The sequence below is a fragment of the Carassius gibelio genome, chromosome B16 (assembly GCF_023724105.1).
Source record: "Carassius gibelio isolate Cgi1373 ecotype wild population from Czech Republic chromosome B16, carGib1.2-hapl.c, whole genome shotgun sequence".
NCBI lineage: Eukaryota > Metazoa > Chordata > Actinopteri > Cypriniformes > Cyprinidae > Carassius > Carassius gibelio.
Window position 1 is genome coordinate 23876446 of NC_068411.1, and position 17685 is coordinate 23894130.

The 17685-nt window shown below is 34.9% G+C and overlaps 1 protein-coding gene across 1 annotated transcript; it reads left to right on the forward strand.

Moving 5' to 3' along the window:
• Window positions 1–306: 306 nt before the first annotated feature.
• si:dkey-23o4.6 (retinol dehydrogenase 13) lies at window positions 307–6581 on the forward strand. The gene is made up of 9 exons (XM_052578243.1): window positions 307–449; window positions 1010–1144; window positions 1222–1413; window positions 1501–1662; window positions 2196–2315; window positions 2476–2642; window positions 4137–4174; window positions 4248–4382; window positions 5371–6581. The coding sequence occupies exons 1-8, from the start codon at window positions 383–385 to the stop codon at window positions 4351–4353; spliced, it is 987 nt and encodes a 328-aa protein (XP_052434203.1). The 5' UTR covers window positions 307–382; the 3' UTR covers window positions 4354–4382; window positions 5371–6581.
• The last annotated feature ends 11104 nt before the right edge of the window (window positions 6582–17685 follow it).

Here is a 17685-nt window from a genome sequence, read left to right on the forward strand (position 1 = left end):
CGTTCGTGCGTAACGTACTTACGCCATTTTACATTTTTCATGCATAGATGTTGCATTCGTGTTAACAAACTCACCCACGGAAAAAATAAATAAAATAAAGTGTATTATTGCCATTTTCAATACAAGGCCTGTTTTACAATTTACTTGAATATTACTAAATCTACCATCTGACCACTAATAGTCATGAGAGAAACGTCGGATAAACGTCAATTTTAAAACATGGAGAAATCTGCTGTTCTAAATGTTTATCTGGCGCGCATAATCAGCCATTTGGCGAAGGGTACAGCAGGTACTAAGCTGTTGTTTAAGTTGCTTAAGCCCTATATATAGCATTCTGCACAGAGACGACACAATGTGACATTCTTGATTTCGTAGACGAGGGATGAGGGATAAAGTCACATCATCTGATCGAGTGAATTATGGCGCTATCATCGCGCTGGCCGCAATCAGTAAGTTACGTGTTTTGTTTGACGTCTTTAGAACCTTTATTAGAACCTTTGTTTAAAATAAAAGGCTATTAAAGGCTATTAAGTTGTTTAAAGCAATGATTTATGAAATATATAAATACTATCATCTAGCAATTAAGTGTTAAATAAAAAGCGTATAAATATTCTAAAAGATTTCCATTTAAAAATGCAGTTATTTCGAACATTCTGATAATCATAGAATCCTGAAATGTATGTTTATGATGCTGAAAATTCAGCGTTGACATTACAGGAATAAACAACACACACACACACACATACACACACACACACACTCACACACACACACACACACACACACACACACATATATATATATATATATATATATATATATATATATTAGAGTATTTATTATTATTATGCAGCCTTGGTAAGCCCAAACATTTGAACAGTAATGTGTGTTTATAATAATAATAATAATAATAATAATAATAAATGCTACAGATTTTCAAGATTCTACAGCCCAATATGTGTTTTAAATTCTTTTAAGCATTGTTTTAATGGTTCCATCTCCCTTACAGGCTTCATGCTGCTGCGGAAATGGATAGCTGGTGGTGTCTGCAAAAGCTGTGCTCGTCTCGATGGAAAGACGGTTGTGATTACCGGTGCTAACACTGGGATTGGCATGGAAACAGCAAAAGATATGGCTCGTAGAGGTATGCCATATTATTTAGGACCACATCTATTAATCCCCTTACTTTTAACTTGGAAATGTGACTATGTGTGCATTAAGGGGCTCGGGTAGTGATGGCCTGCCGAGACCTGACTCGTGCCGAGAATGCTGCAGAGTATATTCGACGCTCCACAGGAAATGGCAATGTAGTCATCAGACACTTAAATCTGGCATCTCTGTATTCTGTCCGAGAATTTGCCAAAGAGTTCATAGCAACAGAGGAACGACTGGATATACTTATAAACAATGCAGGTGAGTCAGACTGTCAACACAGTCTGATTTTATTCTTAAAAGCAAGGGGTCCAGAGACAAATCTTAAAGTCCCTTTTTTTCTGACAGGTGTTATGATGTGTCCAAAGTGGGTCACAGAGGATGGCTTTGAGAAACAGCTGGCTGTCAATCACTTGGGACACTTTCTTCTGACCAATCTACTGTTGGGAATGCTAAAGAGATCCTCCCCCAGCCGCGTAGTTAATTTGTCTAGTATTGCACATGTTGGTGGTAATTTCTTTTGATTAAAAATCTGAAATACTCAGAATGTTAAGATTTTAAGATATAAGCATGTTAAGATTTGAAATTAAGACTTTTTTAGACCAGACTACATTATTTCTTTGCTTATATATATGTGGAAAATACACCACAATTTACTATTTGATAAAAATGCAGTAAAAACAGTAATATTATGATGTGGTCCTGTGGCTCAAGTGGTATAGCACTGCGTTAGCAGTGCAAGGTTGTGTGTTTGATTCCCAGGGAACACATGTTAGGTAAAAACTTTAGCCTGAATGCACTGTAAGTCGCTGTAGATAAAAACGTCTGCTAAATGCATACATTTATTTAATTAATATATATATATATATATATATATATATAATAAATAAAAGTATGTATTCCTTTACTAAATAAAATCTTACTGATCCTAAACTTTTGAACAGTAATTTAGTTGTTAAAGTAAATATGTTACAAGGATGGAAAACTTTGAGTTTCCATATACCATATTTGATATATCCATATTTGTCACTGTTTTCCAACAGGAAATATTGAATTTGATGACCTGTTCTTTGACAAAAGGCCTTACAGTCCTTTGCTCAGCTATAAACAGAGTAAGCTGGCCAATGTGCTTTTCTCTAGAGAGCTTGCACGGAGAATAAAAGGTAAGATATACTGCAGTTTTTGGTATAGGAAACAATTTGCAATCTAATTATTAAACTAACAAAGTTGTTTAGTTTGAGCAAAAAGTAAATAGTATTCTATGTTTTAGTGTTCTGACTTGATTAGTTTTGTCACATACTGTAATTACATGAATACTCATAGGTACAGGGGTCTCCTCGTACTGCCTTCATCCAGGAGTGATTCGAACAGAGCTGATTAGGCATATTCTGGTACAGTACCCAGTGCTGAAGATTGTACTGTCTGTGCCTTGTATTCTGCTGATGAAGACTCCTTGGCAGGGTGCTCAGACCTCCATCTACTGCGCTGTCACTAGCCGTGTTTCCACTATCGAGCTAGGACCGGGCGTGCTAGTGCGTGCCAGGGCCAGTCGCGTTTCCACTGTCACTTCCGGGGCTTGATCGTGCCTCGCCGGGGCTTCCTCGGGGCCAACGGCCAGGTTTTTTCGGCCCGACGAAAACCTTGGGCCAAAGCGGGCCAGCTGGGGCTAGAGGAGGGGTTACGAACAAAGGCGGAGTTTCTCCGTGTCTGGAGAGCGTCAGCGCGGATCATTTCAGAAAGATAACAGCTTTAACACCAGCATTAAAGACGTTTTAAAATAAGTTGAGCTTAAAACTCACTCTTAGTAAGCAGCAAGTGTTTGAAATAACTTGATCCGATGTGGATTATAATCATTAAACAAGGCAGAAATATTTATAAGCGATGTAAAAGATTATGCACGCTAAACATTAACGTTATATAGTAAACATGTTAAAAATGACCGCTTGGATAAATCAGACGTCAGCTTCTTATTCTCTATCACATTTATTAAGTAACATTGTATCTGTCGTTTCGTGAGTTTAGCTCCACGTTGCATATCATCAAAATATAATAATGATTTTTGTTTGGGAGCTTTTATAAAAATAGAGAGTCTGCGCTGAGGATCATTTCAAAAAGATAACCGCTTTAACATCAGCATTTAACACTTTTTTTTAAATAAGTCGAGCTCAAAACTCTCTTTCAGTCAGCAGTGAGTGTTTGAAATAACTTGATCCAATGTGGATTATAATCACTAAACAAGGCAGAAATATTTATAAGTGATGAAAAAGATATGCACGGTAAACATGTTATCATAGTAAACATGGTAAAATATGACAGCTTGAAGAAATCAAACGTCAGCTTCTTATTCTCTATCACAATCGTGTATTTATTAAGTAACTTATATTATCTGTCACAAGCCTCGTCTCGAGAGTTTTTCTCACGTTGCCTATCATAAAAGAATATAGCCAAACAATGTTTTTTTGTTCGGGAGCTTCATTCTAAATGTGACGGCTGTGGCTAATAAGCAGAAACAGACTCGACTGAATAAGCAGGCTATTTTCATGAGCGTTAAAAATAAATAAATAAAATAGAAATAAGTGTATTTATGTGTGAATTATTTTGAGTCCTGATAAATTAAAACAATATGATCAATGTATCACTTATTCTATAGGTAGTTAAAACATCATGCTTTTGAATTTGAATATATAACAAAGCATGCAAACAAACGGCCGCTTTTATCATCTTCGTTTTGTGATCGCGCATGTTCCAGTGACTTATTTCTTAGTTGTCTGATAACTTCTCTTTGTTGGTGAAATAATGAGGTTGCATGACGTTGTTCTGAGAGGCGTGTAAGGGCGTGTTTTAGTGACGTGCAGCGGTGCTTCAAGCTCCACTGTGGAAACCCTGCGCTATTCTGGCCTCGGTGCTACTGGCCCGGGGCTATGAGCCCCGCCCGGCCCGCTTTAAGCCCTGGCTCGCACTGGCCCGACAGTGGAAATGCGGCTACTGAGGGCTTAGAGAGCAAGTCTGGCTGCTACTTCAGGTAAATGCAATAATTTGTAACTTTGTCAGTCATTTGTAACCTCAGAATGTCTTGTGCATATGTGTTTGTGCAGTGATTGTGCTGAAAAAGACCCTGCACCAGAAGGAAAAGATGATGAAGTATCAAGAAGGTTGTGGGAGGAAAGCGCTCGGATGGTTGGACTAAACAGCCGCCATTGATACGTCATAGTACTACACTCTTCCTGACTGTAAGCGCTCCACCTAGTGGTGATACCTGTCACCCTAAACTCTGACCACTGAGGTGGCCACAGATGTGAGTGAAGTCGTGACAGAAATAGTGTCAAGGCAAATTACATGATTTGCATCAAAAGATTATCATTTATCAGCCTTTTTTCTTTTCTTTTCTTTTTTTTTTTGGAAAAGGATAATCAAGAAAAAGTCTCAGAGAATTTAGATGCCTTGTTGTGTTTTCTAAAAACAAAAAACAAATTCACATTCTTATCATCTGTACATGAATTAAGTTTTATCAGAAGCTTTGCTCTCAGGATTTATACTTGATGATGGGATATTGCCCATTCTAGCACTCTTTACACTGTGTCTATATCTTATTAGAACAAAGAAACTACAGCTGTATCGTGTTCAGAATGTGCATACCTATTTAAATAGATTGTATTTATTATCATTTATATATACTGTAGCCACTAGATGGCGTTGAAGATCCCCTCCCTAAATTATGAAACTGTATCCCTTCACAATGGAGCATTGCAAGTCTATTGAAAAGAAATAAATGATGTGATGGAAAGAAGCAGAGACTGAATCACATGATCGCCTTGTGATGTGGTTGTACATTTGCAGTTATGTAACAATTACTATACAATCAATATAAAACTGTCCAGCTCCTGTTTTTCTTTATTGGATTTAGCTTTTTCATTTTTATTGACATTAACAATGCCACTAAATTCCAGACTATTTGGGTTTTTATAAACAAAATAAAATAAAAAAAATTCTAGCCATTTCATAATTATAAATTTTTATTTATATTGTTTTATTGCTATGCCTTCATTATTTGTTAATTTGTTAAAAATCATTATACACTGTTACACTGTCACTGTGTACATCTACTGTTAAATTTTTTTTTTTATTAAAATAAATTAAGTAAAATTCAATCCTTTATTCAGAAAGGATGCAATAAAGATGACAGTTAACAGTTTTTATTTTACTTTCTATTTATCATAGGTTCCTAAAAAAGAAGAAAAAAAAACATCATGACCGCTTGGAACATTGATAATGAAGAAGAAGCACCTAATCAGTGTATTAGAATGATTTCTGAAGGATCATGTGACACTGCAAACTGGAGTAATGGCAGCTTTCATCAAAGAAATACATATATATTATATATATATTAATAAATTCAAATAGAAAATGTGTAATAATATTTCATAATATTTCTGTTTTTACTGTATTTTTGATCAATTAAACGCAGCCTTGGTGATCATAAAAGACTTATTACCGAAACATTAAACTGTATTTTAGTGCTGCACAATGTTAGCTAACAGATCAGTAAATAAATGTCAGATTAAGACTAATGCCGATGAGTTCCCTGCCAGCAAACAACAAGTCTGTCCCTAAGAGTTTCCTCCAGGGAATCATTTGTGGGTGAAATTGGCTTCCAAATTTGAGTCATTTTCTTGTATTCATTTCTTTGGAAGCCCATTACTGATAATAAGTGACTGGTAATGATGTGTACAGTGTCGCACAAAGAATTCGTGTAAACATGATTAGTCAAAAAAAGTGATAAATCAGAGACTTCAAGGCCTGACAATGCACAACTCCCTCAGTCATTTCTGAGTGCTTTGCAACGGAGAATAAAGAGGAAATCCAATTAGAAAACCATTGCTGGGACAATCCCAACGTAATTTAGCTTGTAGCATTAGTACATCGTCTATGGTCAACAAAGAGCATAATTCACTGAACTCATTCCATCATATAGTACCGTATGCTCATGAAGAGCTGAACCCAATCAATGAGCGCTCTGCATGTGTGGCCCCTGTGGGCAATGTCCGGCGCCTGCCTGTCTCCGCTGGACTCACACTAGAGGAAGAGCATTAAATGGAAATGTGCCATTACATTATTACAAGATAAAGCTAAACTAAAAAGTTAAGATACTAAAATTTACTGTTCATATAAACTAAATAACTTTGTTTCACAAATCTAATAGGTTTGCATTTTCTTGAATATCCATAATGTGCTGATATGATCAGTGGATGTAGTACAACGTGACATTTGTGCAGTTTGCTCTGATTATAATTTACATTGTAACCCAATAGAATTTAGCATTCAAATGTGTGGTCTGATGACCTTGTTTTTTTAAGGGAAGGATGGCTCTTGCATAAGTCATGTTGTGTGGAAGCTTATTTCTACCATGGAATAAAAATATTCAAATATAATTTTTTTTTCTTTTTTATAGACGAGATTCAGACTTACGAGTACTAACTTTTTTTCTCTCTGGATTCTGCGTTTACAGCTCACAATTCTTTTCTCACCTGATTACATGCATATGTAGAGTTCAGAGAAATAAGAAAACAGAATTGTGAGATGTAAACTCAGAATTATGGTAAGAAAGTCAGAATCCCAAGAAGTAAACTCAAAATGCTGGGAAAAAGTCTGAATTGTGAGAGGTAAACTCAGAATTCTGAAAGAAAGAAAGAAAATCACAATCACAGAATGTAAACCTAGTATTCAGGGAAAATAAATATATAAACTGAGGAAAAGTCTTGAATCGTAAAATGTAAACTCAAAATTCTGAGAAAATAACAATCACAGAATGTAAACCTAGAATTCTAAGAGAAAGAAGAATTGTGAAATATAAACTAAGTTCTGAGAAATAAGTCAGAATCATGAATGTAAACTCAGAATTATGAAGAAAAGGTCTTCCATAAGCTTCCATAATACTGGTCAGCGAAACCCTCATAATGTTCCACACCTGTATGACCAAAACTATGATGCACTTCATTAACAATACAAACAAAAGCAAGGCTACAATTCTGAATTGTTGTGTTCTTATAAAACAATGTCATCGTGACCATCTCTTTTTGTTTTGCCCCAAGGGTTAATGTTGTGCACACCCCCTATCCATTATGCCTTGATAAGGCTTTTGGGAGGCTTTGTGGGAAACGGGAGGGCCATAGTCAAACCTCAATGGAGACCAGTTGAGCTCTGAAAGGATCATAAAAGCTTCATGTTCCTGAGTCCCAGTGTGGTTGGCTCCAAGAGCCAAGGGGTCACGACAACTGCTGACCCGTTCTGGGGACTCGACTGTTAAGGGCCCCATTAATGTCAGCCCTTCACTGGCTCTGAGGGAATTTGATTCAGCTTTACTGCTGTGTTTTTCTGGCCAACTTAGTGCTGGAATGCAGCAGACCTGATAATAATTGTACATGGAGAGGTCTTTCATTCGAAAGAATGGACTAGTGTACAGAACTCCATTCCGGGAAAGCCGGTCTGATTTGCACCGCCTCAGGGGTCATCAGCGGTCTCTCTGTTATTTACGAGTTTCCCTGTACACACACACACTACCGCTAAACCTATCTCAACCATGGGGTGCTGGCACAAAGGGAACTACTAATAAAAATAGCCTAGGGACACAGAGAGGGAGGTATAACATGAGGAATATCTCCCTCTGTTGCTCACAAAGGAACTGTTTTTATCTCGAGAGATAATCAGTTTGGCGAGAACCAGCATGAATAACAGTCCATAGAAACCTGAGTGCTCATCTTCCTGATCTTGGATTCGACTACAGTAAACATGCTGCGACTATGAAGGAAGGTGGAGGGCATGTCGGGGCGGTGGGCCAGGGCCGAGAACAGGTGAGGGAGAGTGAAATCTGAGAAGGATAACCGACAGTTACCACCAACTGTTGATGGGATAGCACGGTCATCCACTGGCTGCTTACTCAGCATGGCACCCCCTGCAAATACACCTGCTTTGGGATTTTAAGATCTGTGGAGATACAAATGTGCATGTTTGTACTTGTTGCTGTCAGGGCCAAAATGACCTCACAAACAGTCCTCTGATCCTCCAACAACAAGACCCCAAAATTTGAGGTAATATGTGGCATGTCTTTAACTTATAAAATGAATGCTATGCTATGTAACTAAACTAAAACCAAAATTTGTAGTTCCTTGGTGAAAAGCACTAGTTCTATATTTTCTGCAGCATTATGATCAATACTGGTGCATTTTTAACCCTAAAAGAAAATAGCAATTAATAAAGTAATCCAATCCAATTATACAAAATAAATTTAAATACAAATAAAGTATTTAAAGTATGTTATGCTGATCAGGGTTATTATCATTAACTGAAACAAATATTTAAATAAATAACATGAACTGAAATAAAATAAAATAAAAAGATTATTTTATTTCAGCTATAGTTTCCAAGCCATCATTTATCATTTTCTTTTAATTTAACTTGAAGTAATAAAATAAACAAACTAAAAGTGAAAAAAAACCTTATAGGCATAAAAAATTTTTTTTTTTAATTTAAATAAAAATGGAAAATCTAAAAACTAATTAAAAATATAATAGTGTATTGATATTGATATGATGAGATAGATAGATATACATTTATAATAAAAATACATTTTAAAAAAAGCTGCCAGTTGAGAGGTATCTACCTCAAACATCCTTTTTCCTTACTGTTCTTTGTGAAGGATAGGTTACACAGAACAAGAGCGTAATCATACCCAGCACCCCAGCAGCTTCTCACATGCCCTGAATCTGCGGTGGTCTGATGGGAGTTTAAGCTGGGCTCTTTAGAGGAAGGCAGCAGATCAGGGCTGCTGTGTAATTAATGCTGATCTCTAACGGCAGCTTGCAGCTGCTTGGGTACAGTAATCAGTGCAGACTGCTTTATGCTATACAGACACATGGGCATGCTCACAAATACAGTATGAGTGCTAGAAACTGCTGGCCGCATGCTTTTACAAATGCAGGTCAGTATGCCTTGACAAAACACACAAGGATCCATGGTATCTAGTGAGTGTTGTGCTTTTGAACTTTGAGACCTTTCTTGAAACTTTCTGATGTTTTGGCAGTTGTCTAACATCGGACACTTGGCATGACACTTGGAATTATGAAATGTATCAAAAATTCATAATACCATTCGATATCATAAAGAATTTATTTAAAGCAAAAATAACAATATTGTGATATATATCGAAACCAATAAAATAACTCATGATATAAGATTTTGGTCATATCGCCAACTCAACTAGTGTCAAGCTCACAAGGACCCTATTTGAGAGGTATTTCACTCACTCATGCACACACACACACACACACACACACAAGTTTGTTTTTGTGAAAAGTGGGGACATCCCATAGGTGTAATGGTTTTTATACTGTAGAAACTGTATATTCTATTGCCCTTCACCAACCCTACACCTAACCCTAACCCTCACAGGAAACTTTTACTTTTTTAATTTTTACTTTCTCAAAAAAACTAATTCTGTATGATTTATAAGTGTTTGAAAAATGGGGACTTGGGTTATGTCCTCATAAGTCCAATTCCAATTCCTGTGTCATACCCATGTCATCATACAGAGTTGTGTCCTGATATGTCACACACACACACACACACACATGTTCAGTATGTTATGTTCAGTAAATGATAACAGTTGTGCAAAAAATACTATTAAGGTATATATTTACAGTTTTACAAATGTCTTTCACGAGTTAAATTCTTATTAATAATGTTGTATTAATAATTTATCATTATATGGACTTTGACATTTTATTGGCATTTTTATGAGACATCTGAAAAGAATGTCTTTTTTCAAAGCTTACTGTATGCTGACTATCGTTATTTTGGAAGAGTGATATTCATTTATAGTGGCTTGGTAACAGTGCTTTCATTCTTTCCTGGCATTTTGATCAATACTGATGTATTTTTAATCCTATCCATTTAGACCTAATCAACATCTTAGACATCTTAAAATGGATCAGGAAGTAAAGCTCCTGACTGTAAATCTACATTCCTTTTATTGTGGTAATTTCTTGAGAACAACCCAACAATAGTGTACCACTAACTAACTGATTACTAACTTTACCAATTTCACTACTATGACCTTTAGTGTTTAGAATGAGTGCTTAATGCTCATGAAAAAAATAATGCACCAATATTTAATCATTATGGTTAATAGATTAGACATAATTATTAAACCTAATTGCATAAATCTTTCTACTGTTTTTACTATACAATTGAATGATACTTCAAATAATGTGGATTGTTCAGACTTATGAATTTCACATTATTTAGTATTCACATTTTATTTTTGACATTTTACGTTTGGTAACACAATTAATAACAGTACTAAATATTCATATATCCTTGACTTCTAATGACTACTTTCAAGCTCAGATGTTGACTGAAAGTCACTGTGACTTTGGTGCAGGATCACAGGCCTTGTAATGAGTGAGAGAGAAGGCTGCATTGATCTCCAGAGCTTCGATTGTGTTATCTAACCCAATGTAGCCGGCAGACATTTTCAAGTGACCACACTGTGCGCTAAATGGAAAAACACAAAACTTTGTCTGTCTGTGATGGAGAAAGATCACATGGCACTCAACAGTGCTGTGCTGCAGTGAAGAAAATGCCAATATCTCAAACAGTGTCCTGGTTTGAACTGACTGGACAAGGTGGTGCCAATGTAACAATAACAATATCGTAAAACCGCTCTTGCAGAGTCAGGTTATGCTTTCTTATTGGATATATACAAATTTGCATGTTGAGTGAATAAAAATGAATTGTGTTCCCTCTAGCCAATTATAAAACAGATGATTAGCTATATTCAACATTCTATGATGGTCTAGGAAGATAATATAAATGCAATGCTGCATTTATTTCATTAAAATGCAGTTAAAACAGTCATATTTAAATTATTTTTAAAATGGTAATAATTCACAATATTAATATGTTAATTCCTGTGATGATAAGGCAGAATATTCAGCAGCCTTCACTTCAGTGTCATACAATCCTTCAGAAACAATTTGATCCTCAGGAATATATATATATATATATATACATATATATACTGTATATATATATATATATATATATATATATATATATATATATATATATATATATATATATATATATATATATATATATATATATAAATTACAGAGGCCTGTAATTTTCATCATAGGTACACTTCAACTATGAGAGACAAAATGTCAAACAAAATCCAGTAAATCACATTGTAGGATTTTTAATGAATTTATTTGCAAATTGACCAATGAGATATATGTTACACAGTTGTTGCTTTGCCTTTTTTTTTCCTTGTGAGATTCACCTGAAAACTCTTTCTGTGAGATTTCTTAGATTACACTGACTATTGCTGTTCTTTCTTTTCATTACATTTCACACTATTTGAGCTATTTAAATACATAATCTTAACATTTTCATGAAGTGTTATCATCGTTGTCATCTCGCTTTTTTATATTGGTTTGCTTAGATTTCCTGTGTCTGTAAAGGTTAAAACCCCCTGCTCTAAATGGTACAGTTTTATTTCTGGTATATGATGGATTGGTCTAATGACAAGACAGGATCTCTAAAGGATGAGTGAGAGGGCACAGCTCCCTTTTTAAAGCTTATAAATAATGTGCAACCCAATAAAAGATGCTTAAATAATAAATGAGGGGCACTCAGATCACACATAAACCTCAGACAGACTGCAATGCTAAAATACAAGCCTTAAATGGCAGACTTTGACACCGGCATAAGTGAATATAATAGAAAATGCAAAGAAGCATAAAAAGAATGATGCTTTTGTCATGTTGAGAGACCTTTTTACGAGAAAGACGGTTCTTGTAATTTCACTGTGTGCTTATGCATGAAATGTGATATTGTTTCTACAATATTACATGATCTTGCAAAGGTTCAGTAACTCCTTGATGGTACATATCGTTTAGTGATGCGAAGCATGTAGAAATCTGGGTTCTAAGAGAGAGAATGAACAAACCTGTGTGCATTTCTGCTATTTCCTGAAAGCACAGTGAGACTCGGAAAATGAAACTGCTGCTATTGTTCTATTGTTCCGAATAGCACCAAAATGTTTTCAAGAGAGATAGCAGGCAGCAAAGAGTGTCACTAAAGGTCCCTGACGTTAGTCTACTTTATAATTGATAGGTCTCCAGAGTTGAATTTCATGGCTAGCATTACAAGATACAATCGTATCTCCTTCAGGTAAAGCTACGCTTGTGTCAGAGCAAAAGAAATCCATCTTTTGTCCAAAACTTTCTCTAACTACTAGAAGATTCTCTTGTACCAGCATTGAATATGTAGAACTAAGAATTCATTTAATTAATAACAGATTTTCTTTTCTTTTGTGAACATTTTGATGTACTGTACTGTTGTAATGTGACACATCAGATTGCTAATGACACTTTGCACTTTTGTGTTAATTGGAGTAAGGCATAACAGTAACGTCTTTCCCTAACAGAGACTAACAGACTATGCAAATAATGTTTTGTTACTGAAAAACACAAAATAAGATAATAGTATCTGGTTTGTGGCCCAGGGGGAAATCAGCAAAAAATAAATACAAATAATAATAGTAATAATAATCAAAAATAAATAAATAAAATAAAGAAATGAATGTATTTTTAATTATTAAATTATTTTAATTTAATAATTAAATTACATCTCGCAACTCTGACTTTTTTTCTCAGAATTGTGAGTTTGTATCACACAATTCTGACTTTTATTTCTCAGAATTGTGAGATATAAACTTATAAACTTGCAATTCTGAAGACATATCAGTCTTTTTTCTCCTCATGATCTGGACTTTATTACTCACAATTGTGAGAAAAAAAGCAATTCTGACTTTATTTTTTCGCAATTCTGAGAAAAAAAAGTCAGAATCACGACAAGTAAACTCATAATTGCGAGAAAAAAGTCAGAATTGTGAGATAAAGTCATAATTACCTTTTTTTATTTTTTTTTTTCAGTGGCAAAAATGGGCTTCCATACAATAGTATACCAATGCTGGGTTTTTTTTTTTTCGTCCCAGGGCACACAGAGCAGTAAATATTGTTGCATAACTGGCTTGATATATGAATCTAAGTCAAATACAGAAAGGATGTGCTGTACCTTTAAAAGACAGCATCAGTTTTATAGCACAGTAGGTTCTGTTACACTCCCAAATCCACCTGCTTTCATTTATAGTCCCAACGACGCTGGGACATTAGCTCAAGAGTCCATTCTCCATGCGATTAGCATTGCATGACCCTCTGATGTAATGAATAGAGTGGAACAACATGCTGTTGTGGTTCTGGAACTAAATGTAGAAGCAGCTGCTCTTTTGTATGCAACATCAGTCATATTGTTTCCTCCTCATTGCGATTTTGAATCAACCCAATCAATCAGTTCAAGAGCCTGTCGGAAAAGAGAATGTGAAATGGACTTAACCCTGACCCTGGTTATGTTTTCAATAGTAAAGTGCTCCTGTGTTGCAGGGCATTCTGAAGGGGTGAAATCAGACCCCCTTGTGTCTGATATTTCCTGAAAATGTCAGTGGGACAACAAGTCTGAAAAAGGATACAGTTCCACAACTCACTCTACACTAACATTTTACTACCTGGTCACTCAAAGGTTGACGAGTAGATTAATCAGTGTCAGGAGATGAGGTTTCACTGAATGTTTCATTGACTAGTGTAAGGTAACAATACAAATGACAGAGAGCCAACAGTCTTTCTCTGAAGTGATGGGTATATTTCACAAAGTTAGGATAGGAAGGATATATACTACTAACTTACTAAAAAGTAAGAGTAACGGAAAATCACTAAAGGCATACTGAAGACTGCACATTTTCCTGTCCAAACTAAAACATCAAGCCAATTAGGGTGGAGCGGCTTTTATTATTGTGGCTGCTTTTCTGTCGAATCAGCCCCCGCAGAAAGATGATGTGGGACGGAGTGTCGTAATTGTCTGTCTGTGTCAGCACAGTTGAAATGCCACTTTGAGTTTTAAGGCTTTATTTCACATTCCACTTTCACTCTTGGCTGCTATAAATCTCCTAAACCAGTCTCAGGAACTCTTGCCTTTAAACCTAAGTATATGTTTCTGTCTTGTGTGAGTGGCCAATGGGATGTGGTCAGATTTACCAAACATTTAACTTCATTTGGATGAAGAAAACTTGAGACATAAACAGGAAACGAACCCGTCATCTCCTTATAACAACACAGCTAACAATCCCATTATAATTCCAGCACTAAAGAATTGAAGGGATAGTTCATCCAAAAACGAGCATTGTTATTATTTATGCATTCTTAAACCTGTACTATCCAATCTCGTGTCATTTCAGTGCCTTTAGTGGTATTTAATTGGTATTTAAGAAGACCAGAACCTGTGATTATATTTTTGAATTCAATCAGCTTTGCAGTATCTTGTGGCTGAGGTCAAATGCAAGTCTCCAAGCAGCATGGTAACATCTGCTCATTATATAGTTGCTTGCTTGGATCAATTTCTTCTCTGCGTCTGTCACGAGATTCCACTGTAAATTACTACACTTGGATCTGTTTCTTCTCAAATCTGGAGACAGATCGGATTCTTTTATTCTTGATCACTTTTATTCTGCACCAATGAAGGTATCAAGATCTGGCATGCAACCTCTTTCTCAATCTCTTACAAGTTGTGTCTGCATCATGGCCTACATTTCTCATCTGGAGTGTAATCTCCAACCAAGACTGTCCAGCGGTGCAATAGTGGCTCACGTTGGGAGACATATTTTTATATATATATATATATATATATATATATATATATTTATAGTTTCAAAACTATATTTCATTTAACTGTGTTGGCATTGAATTTCCCACTTTTTCTTAATTTGTTAAATATTGTAGGAATGCAGCTTTATTTATGCAGCTAGGTAAAATGGGACTATTCTGAATTGCTTATCATACTATGCATCATATTAACAGTAGGAACTAATTACTAATAGTTCATATCTGTGACAATTTTTTTAAATGTTGTTTAAAATATATTCAATTTTAGGATGGATGAAGGATAAAATAAGATGATATTAAATGATTTTATCTGTGCTCCATCACGAAATTACAAAAAAACTGTCCCACTTTGGCATAGTTCACCTCATTTTGAACTTTGTATGCCATTACAAATGTTTCAATGCACTTTGCAACACAACTACACCCAAAACACTGACCTGAATCTGCTCAAAACAGATCTGTACACAGCGTATCCTATCAAATCATAGAGTATTTTATAATCTTGGCCATTCAGCGGTGAGGAACCAGGCTAGCACTCCTTGCCATGAGTTTGCCATCAGTTCACTGCAGGCCACAGCATGACAGACTGCTGATAACACAACACGTTCACGTCTCTTTATACAGAATACAGATGACCTTTTAATCATAATAAAGTGGGCCTGAGCACTATATAAGACGGTCTGTTCATGTCGCATGGTGCTTACGGGAACTCTTGAACTGATCAAGGTAGCATTCATTTTAAGACAGAGATGATTAGCAGCACAAAATGACTAGCTCTTCACATGGACACTTTAACCTGATGAGAAAAGTGTCCTCAAGCCTTGTGGCTGCTTATTTTTCTTATTTTTTCTCGGCAGCAGTTGAAAGCCTTATAAGAGCCACCCTGTAAGCTGATTTGTTGCGCAAGAGCTCTATTTAAACTGGGACAGCACCGCTGCTTAATTCCACTTTATTGCTGGATTAGCGCGTCATTACAATGATGCTACTGTATGATTACCTGGGTTTATAAAAGCCAGCATTAACTAAAAAATGGGTATTTATGCATACAAGGACTAGAAAATGATTTCACATAAAATTACTATGCAGAAAAATTCAGTTATACTTAGAATATTCATTTTGTGTTTTAGCAATTGATAAAAAAGTATTACATATTAACAACTGCTTCCTGTTAACGGACAGCAACAGACTGTTTGAACAAAGTGTAACAGACTCACTTTAAACAGATAACCAGCCATGTACCATACCCCTGAAAACAGCCGCTCTGACTGACCCATATTAAGCCCTTAAATGTATTAAACAGTCAATGTTACGCTAACCATGTTTTCAGCTTGACTTAAATTTTGCATTACTATCAATGAATAATAAAGCTGCATCACATGTTTGTTTGCATTTGTAATTATACACAGAACATTTATCCAACTATTATGTTACCTTATCAGGTAACCTAATAATTTCTCTCTAAAAACATAGTAGGTAGGGGGGCATTGCAGACAAAGGCTTATCAAGGCATTATGCATCACTATTTTTGAACACTTAAGAAGGGCCATGATAGGTTTAAGACGACAGGTGGACATGTTTCTATTGCTGCTGAGTTACATCACTTAATGGGAGCATTATCCACCAAACCCCTCAGGGGCTGCTTGCTCTGTAAGAATAGAACTGCAGAATTTTCATTTTAATCTGCATTAAAGAATTCATCAATTCCTCAAGTATTTACCAGTCATATTTATATATTTGTATGAATATAGCTAATATCAAATGGAGATTCAAGAAATTTTAAATATAAATATATCAATAAATATATTTATTTATAAGTAGTGCTGGGCAACGATTAATCAGGATTAATCACATCCAAAATAAAAGTGTTTTTTTTTTAAATATATAAAATATATGTGTGTGTACTGTGTATATTTATTATGTATATATAAAGGGACAAACTACAGTATATATTTAGAAAATATTTATATGTATATATATATATATATATATATATATATATATATATATATATATATATATATATATATGTATATATATATGTCTTTAATGTAAACAAAGTTTTCTTAAATATATACATGCATGTGTGCATATTTATATATACATAATAAATATGCACAGCACAGACCCATATATTATGTACATAAAACTTTTTTGAATGCGATTAATAATTGCCCAGCACTATTTAGAAGTAAACAATAACATATACTGTGTAAAAACTGAAATCATACACCTATTTCTATCTCAGGGTCATAAAAATGACTTGAATACAGTAAAGCTGATTCAGTCATTTTAATGATGTATTAATTATAAAAGCCATAAAACCAGTTAATTTAGATTTTAACATCAAAAGCACATATTTTCTTACCTGACATTTGTGTGTGCTACTAAATAATGCAAAACAACAACACAGCTCTGAAAACAGTGAATGTGTAGAAAAATGCTCCAAAACTAGTAATTCATATATCAAAATATACCAAGATATACCATCCATAACTGCTCAGATCACACATTTTACATAAAAGGGGATTTTAAAAAAATGAAAGAGAGAAAAATATAAATAAATAATTATATATTCAAAATAGAAATTTTCTAAATAAAATAAAAATGAAATTGTGCAGTTTGTATCTTCAGAGGCTATTTTGATATGACTTAATTAATTAAAGTTGATTAAGTCATATTAAAAATGTTAAAATGTTCTTCAAATCCTGGTTTAAATATCGCTCCTTAGTAAAAAGTTACACTTTTAGAACAGCATGTT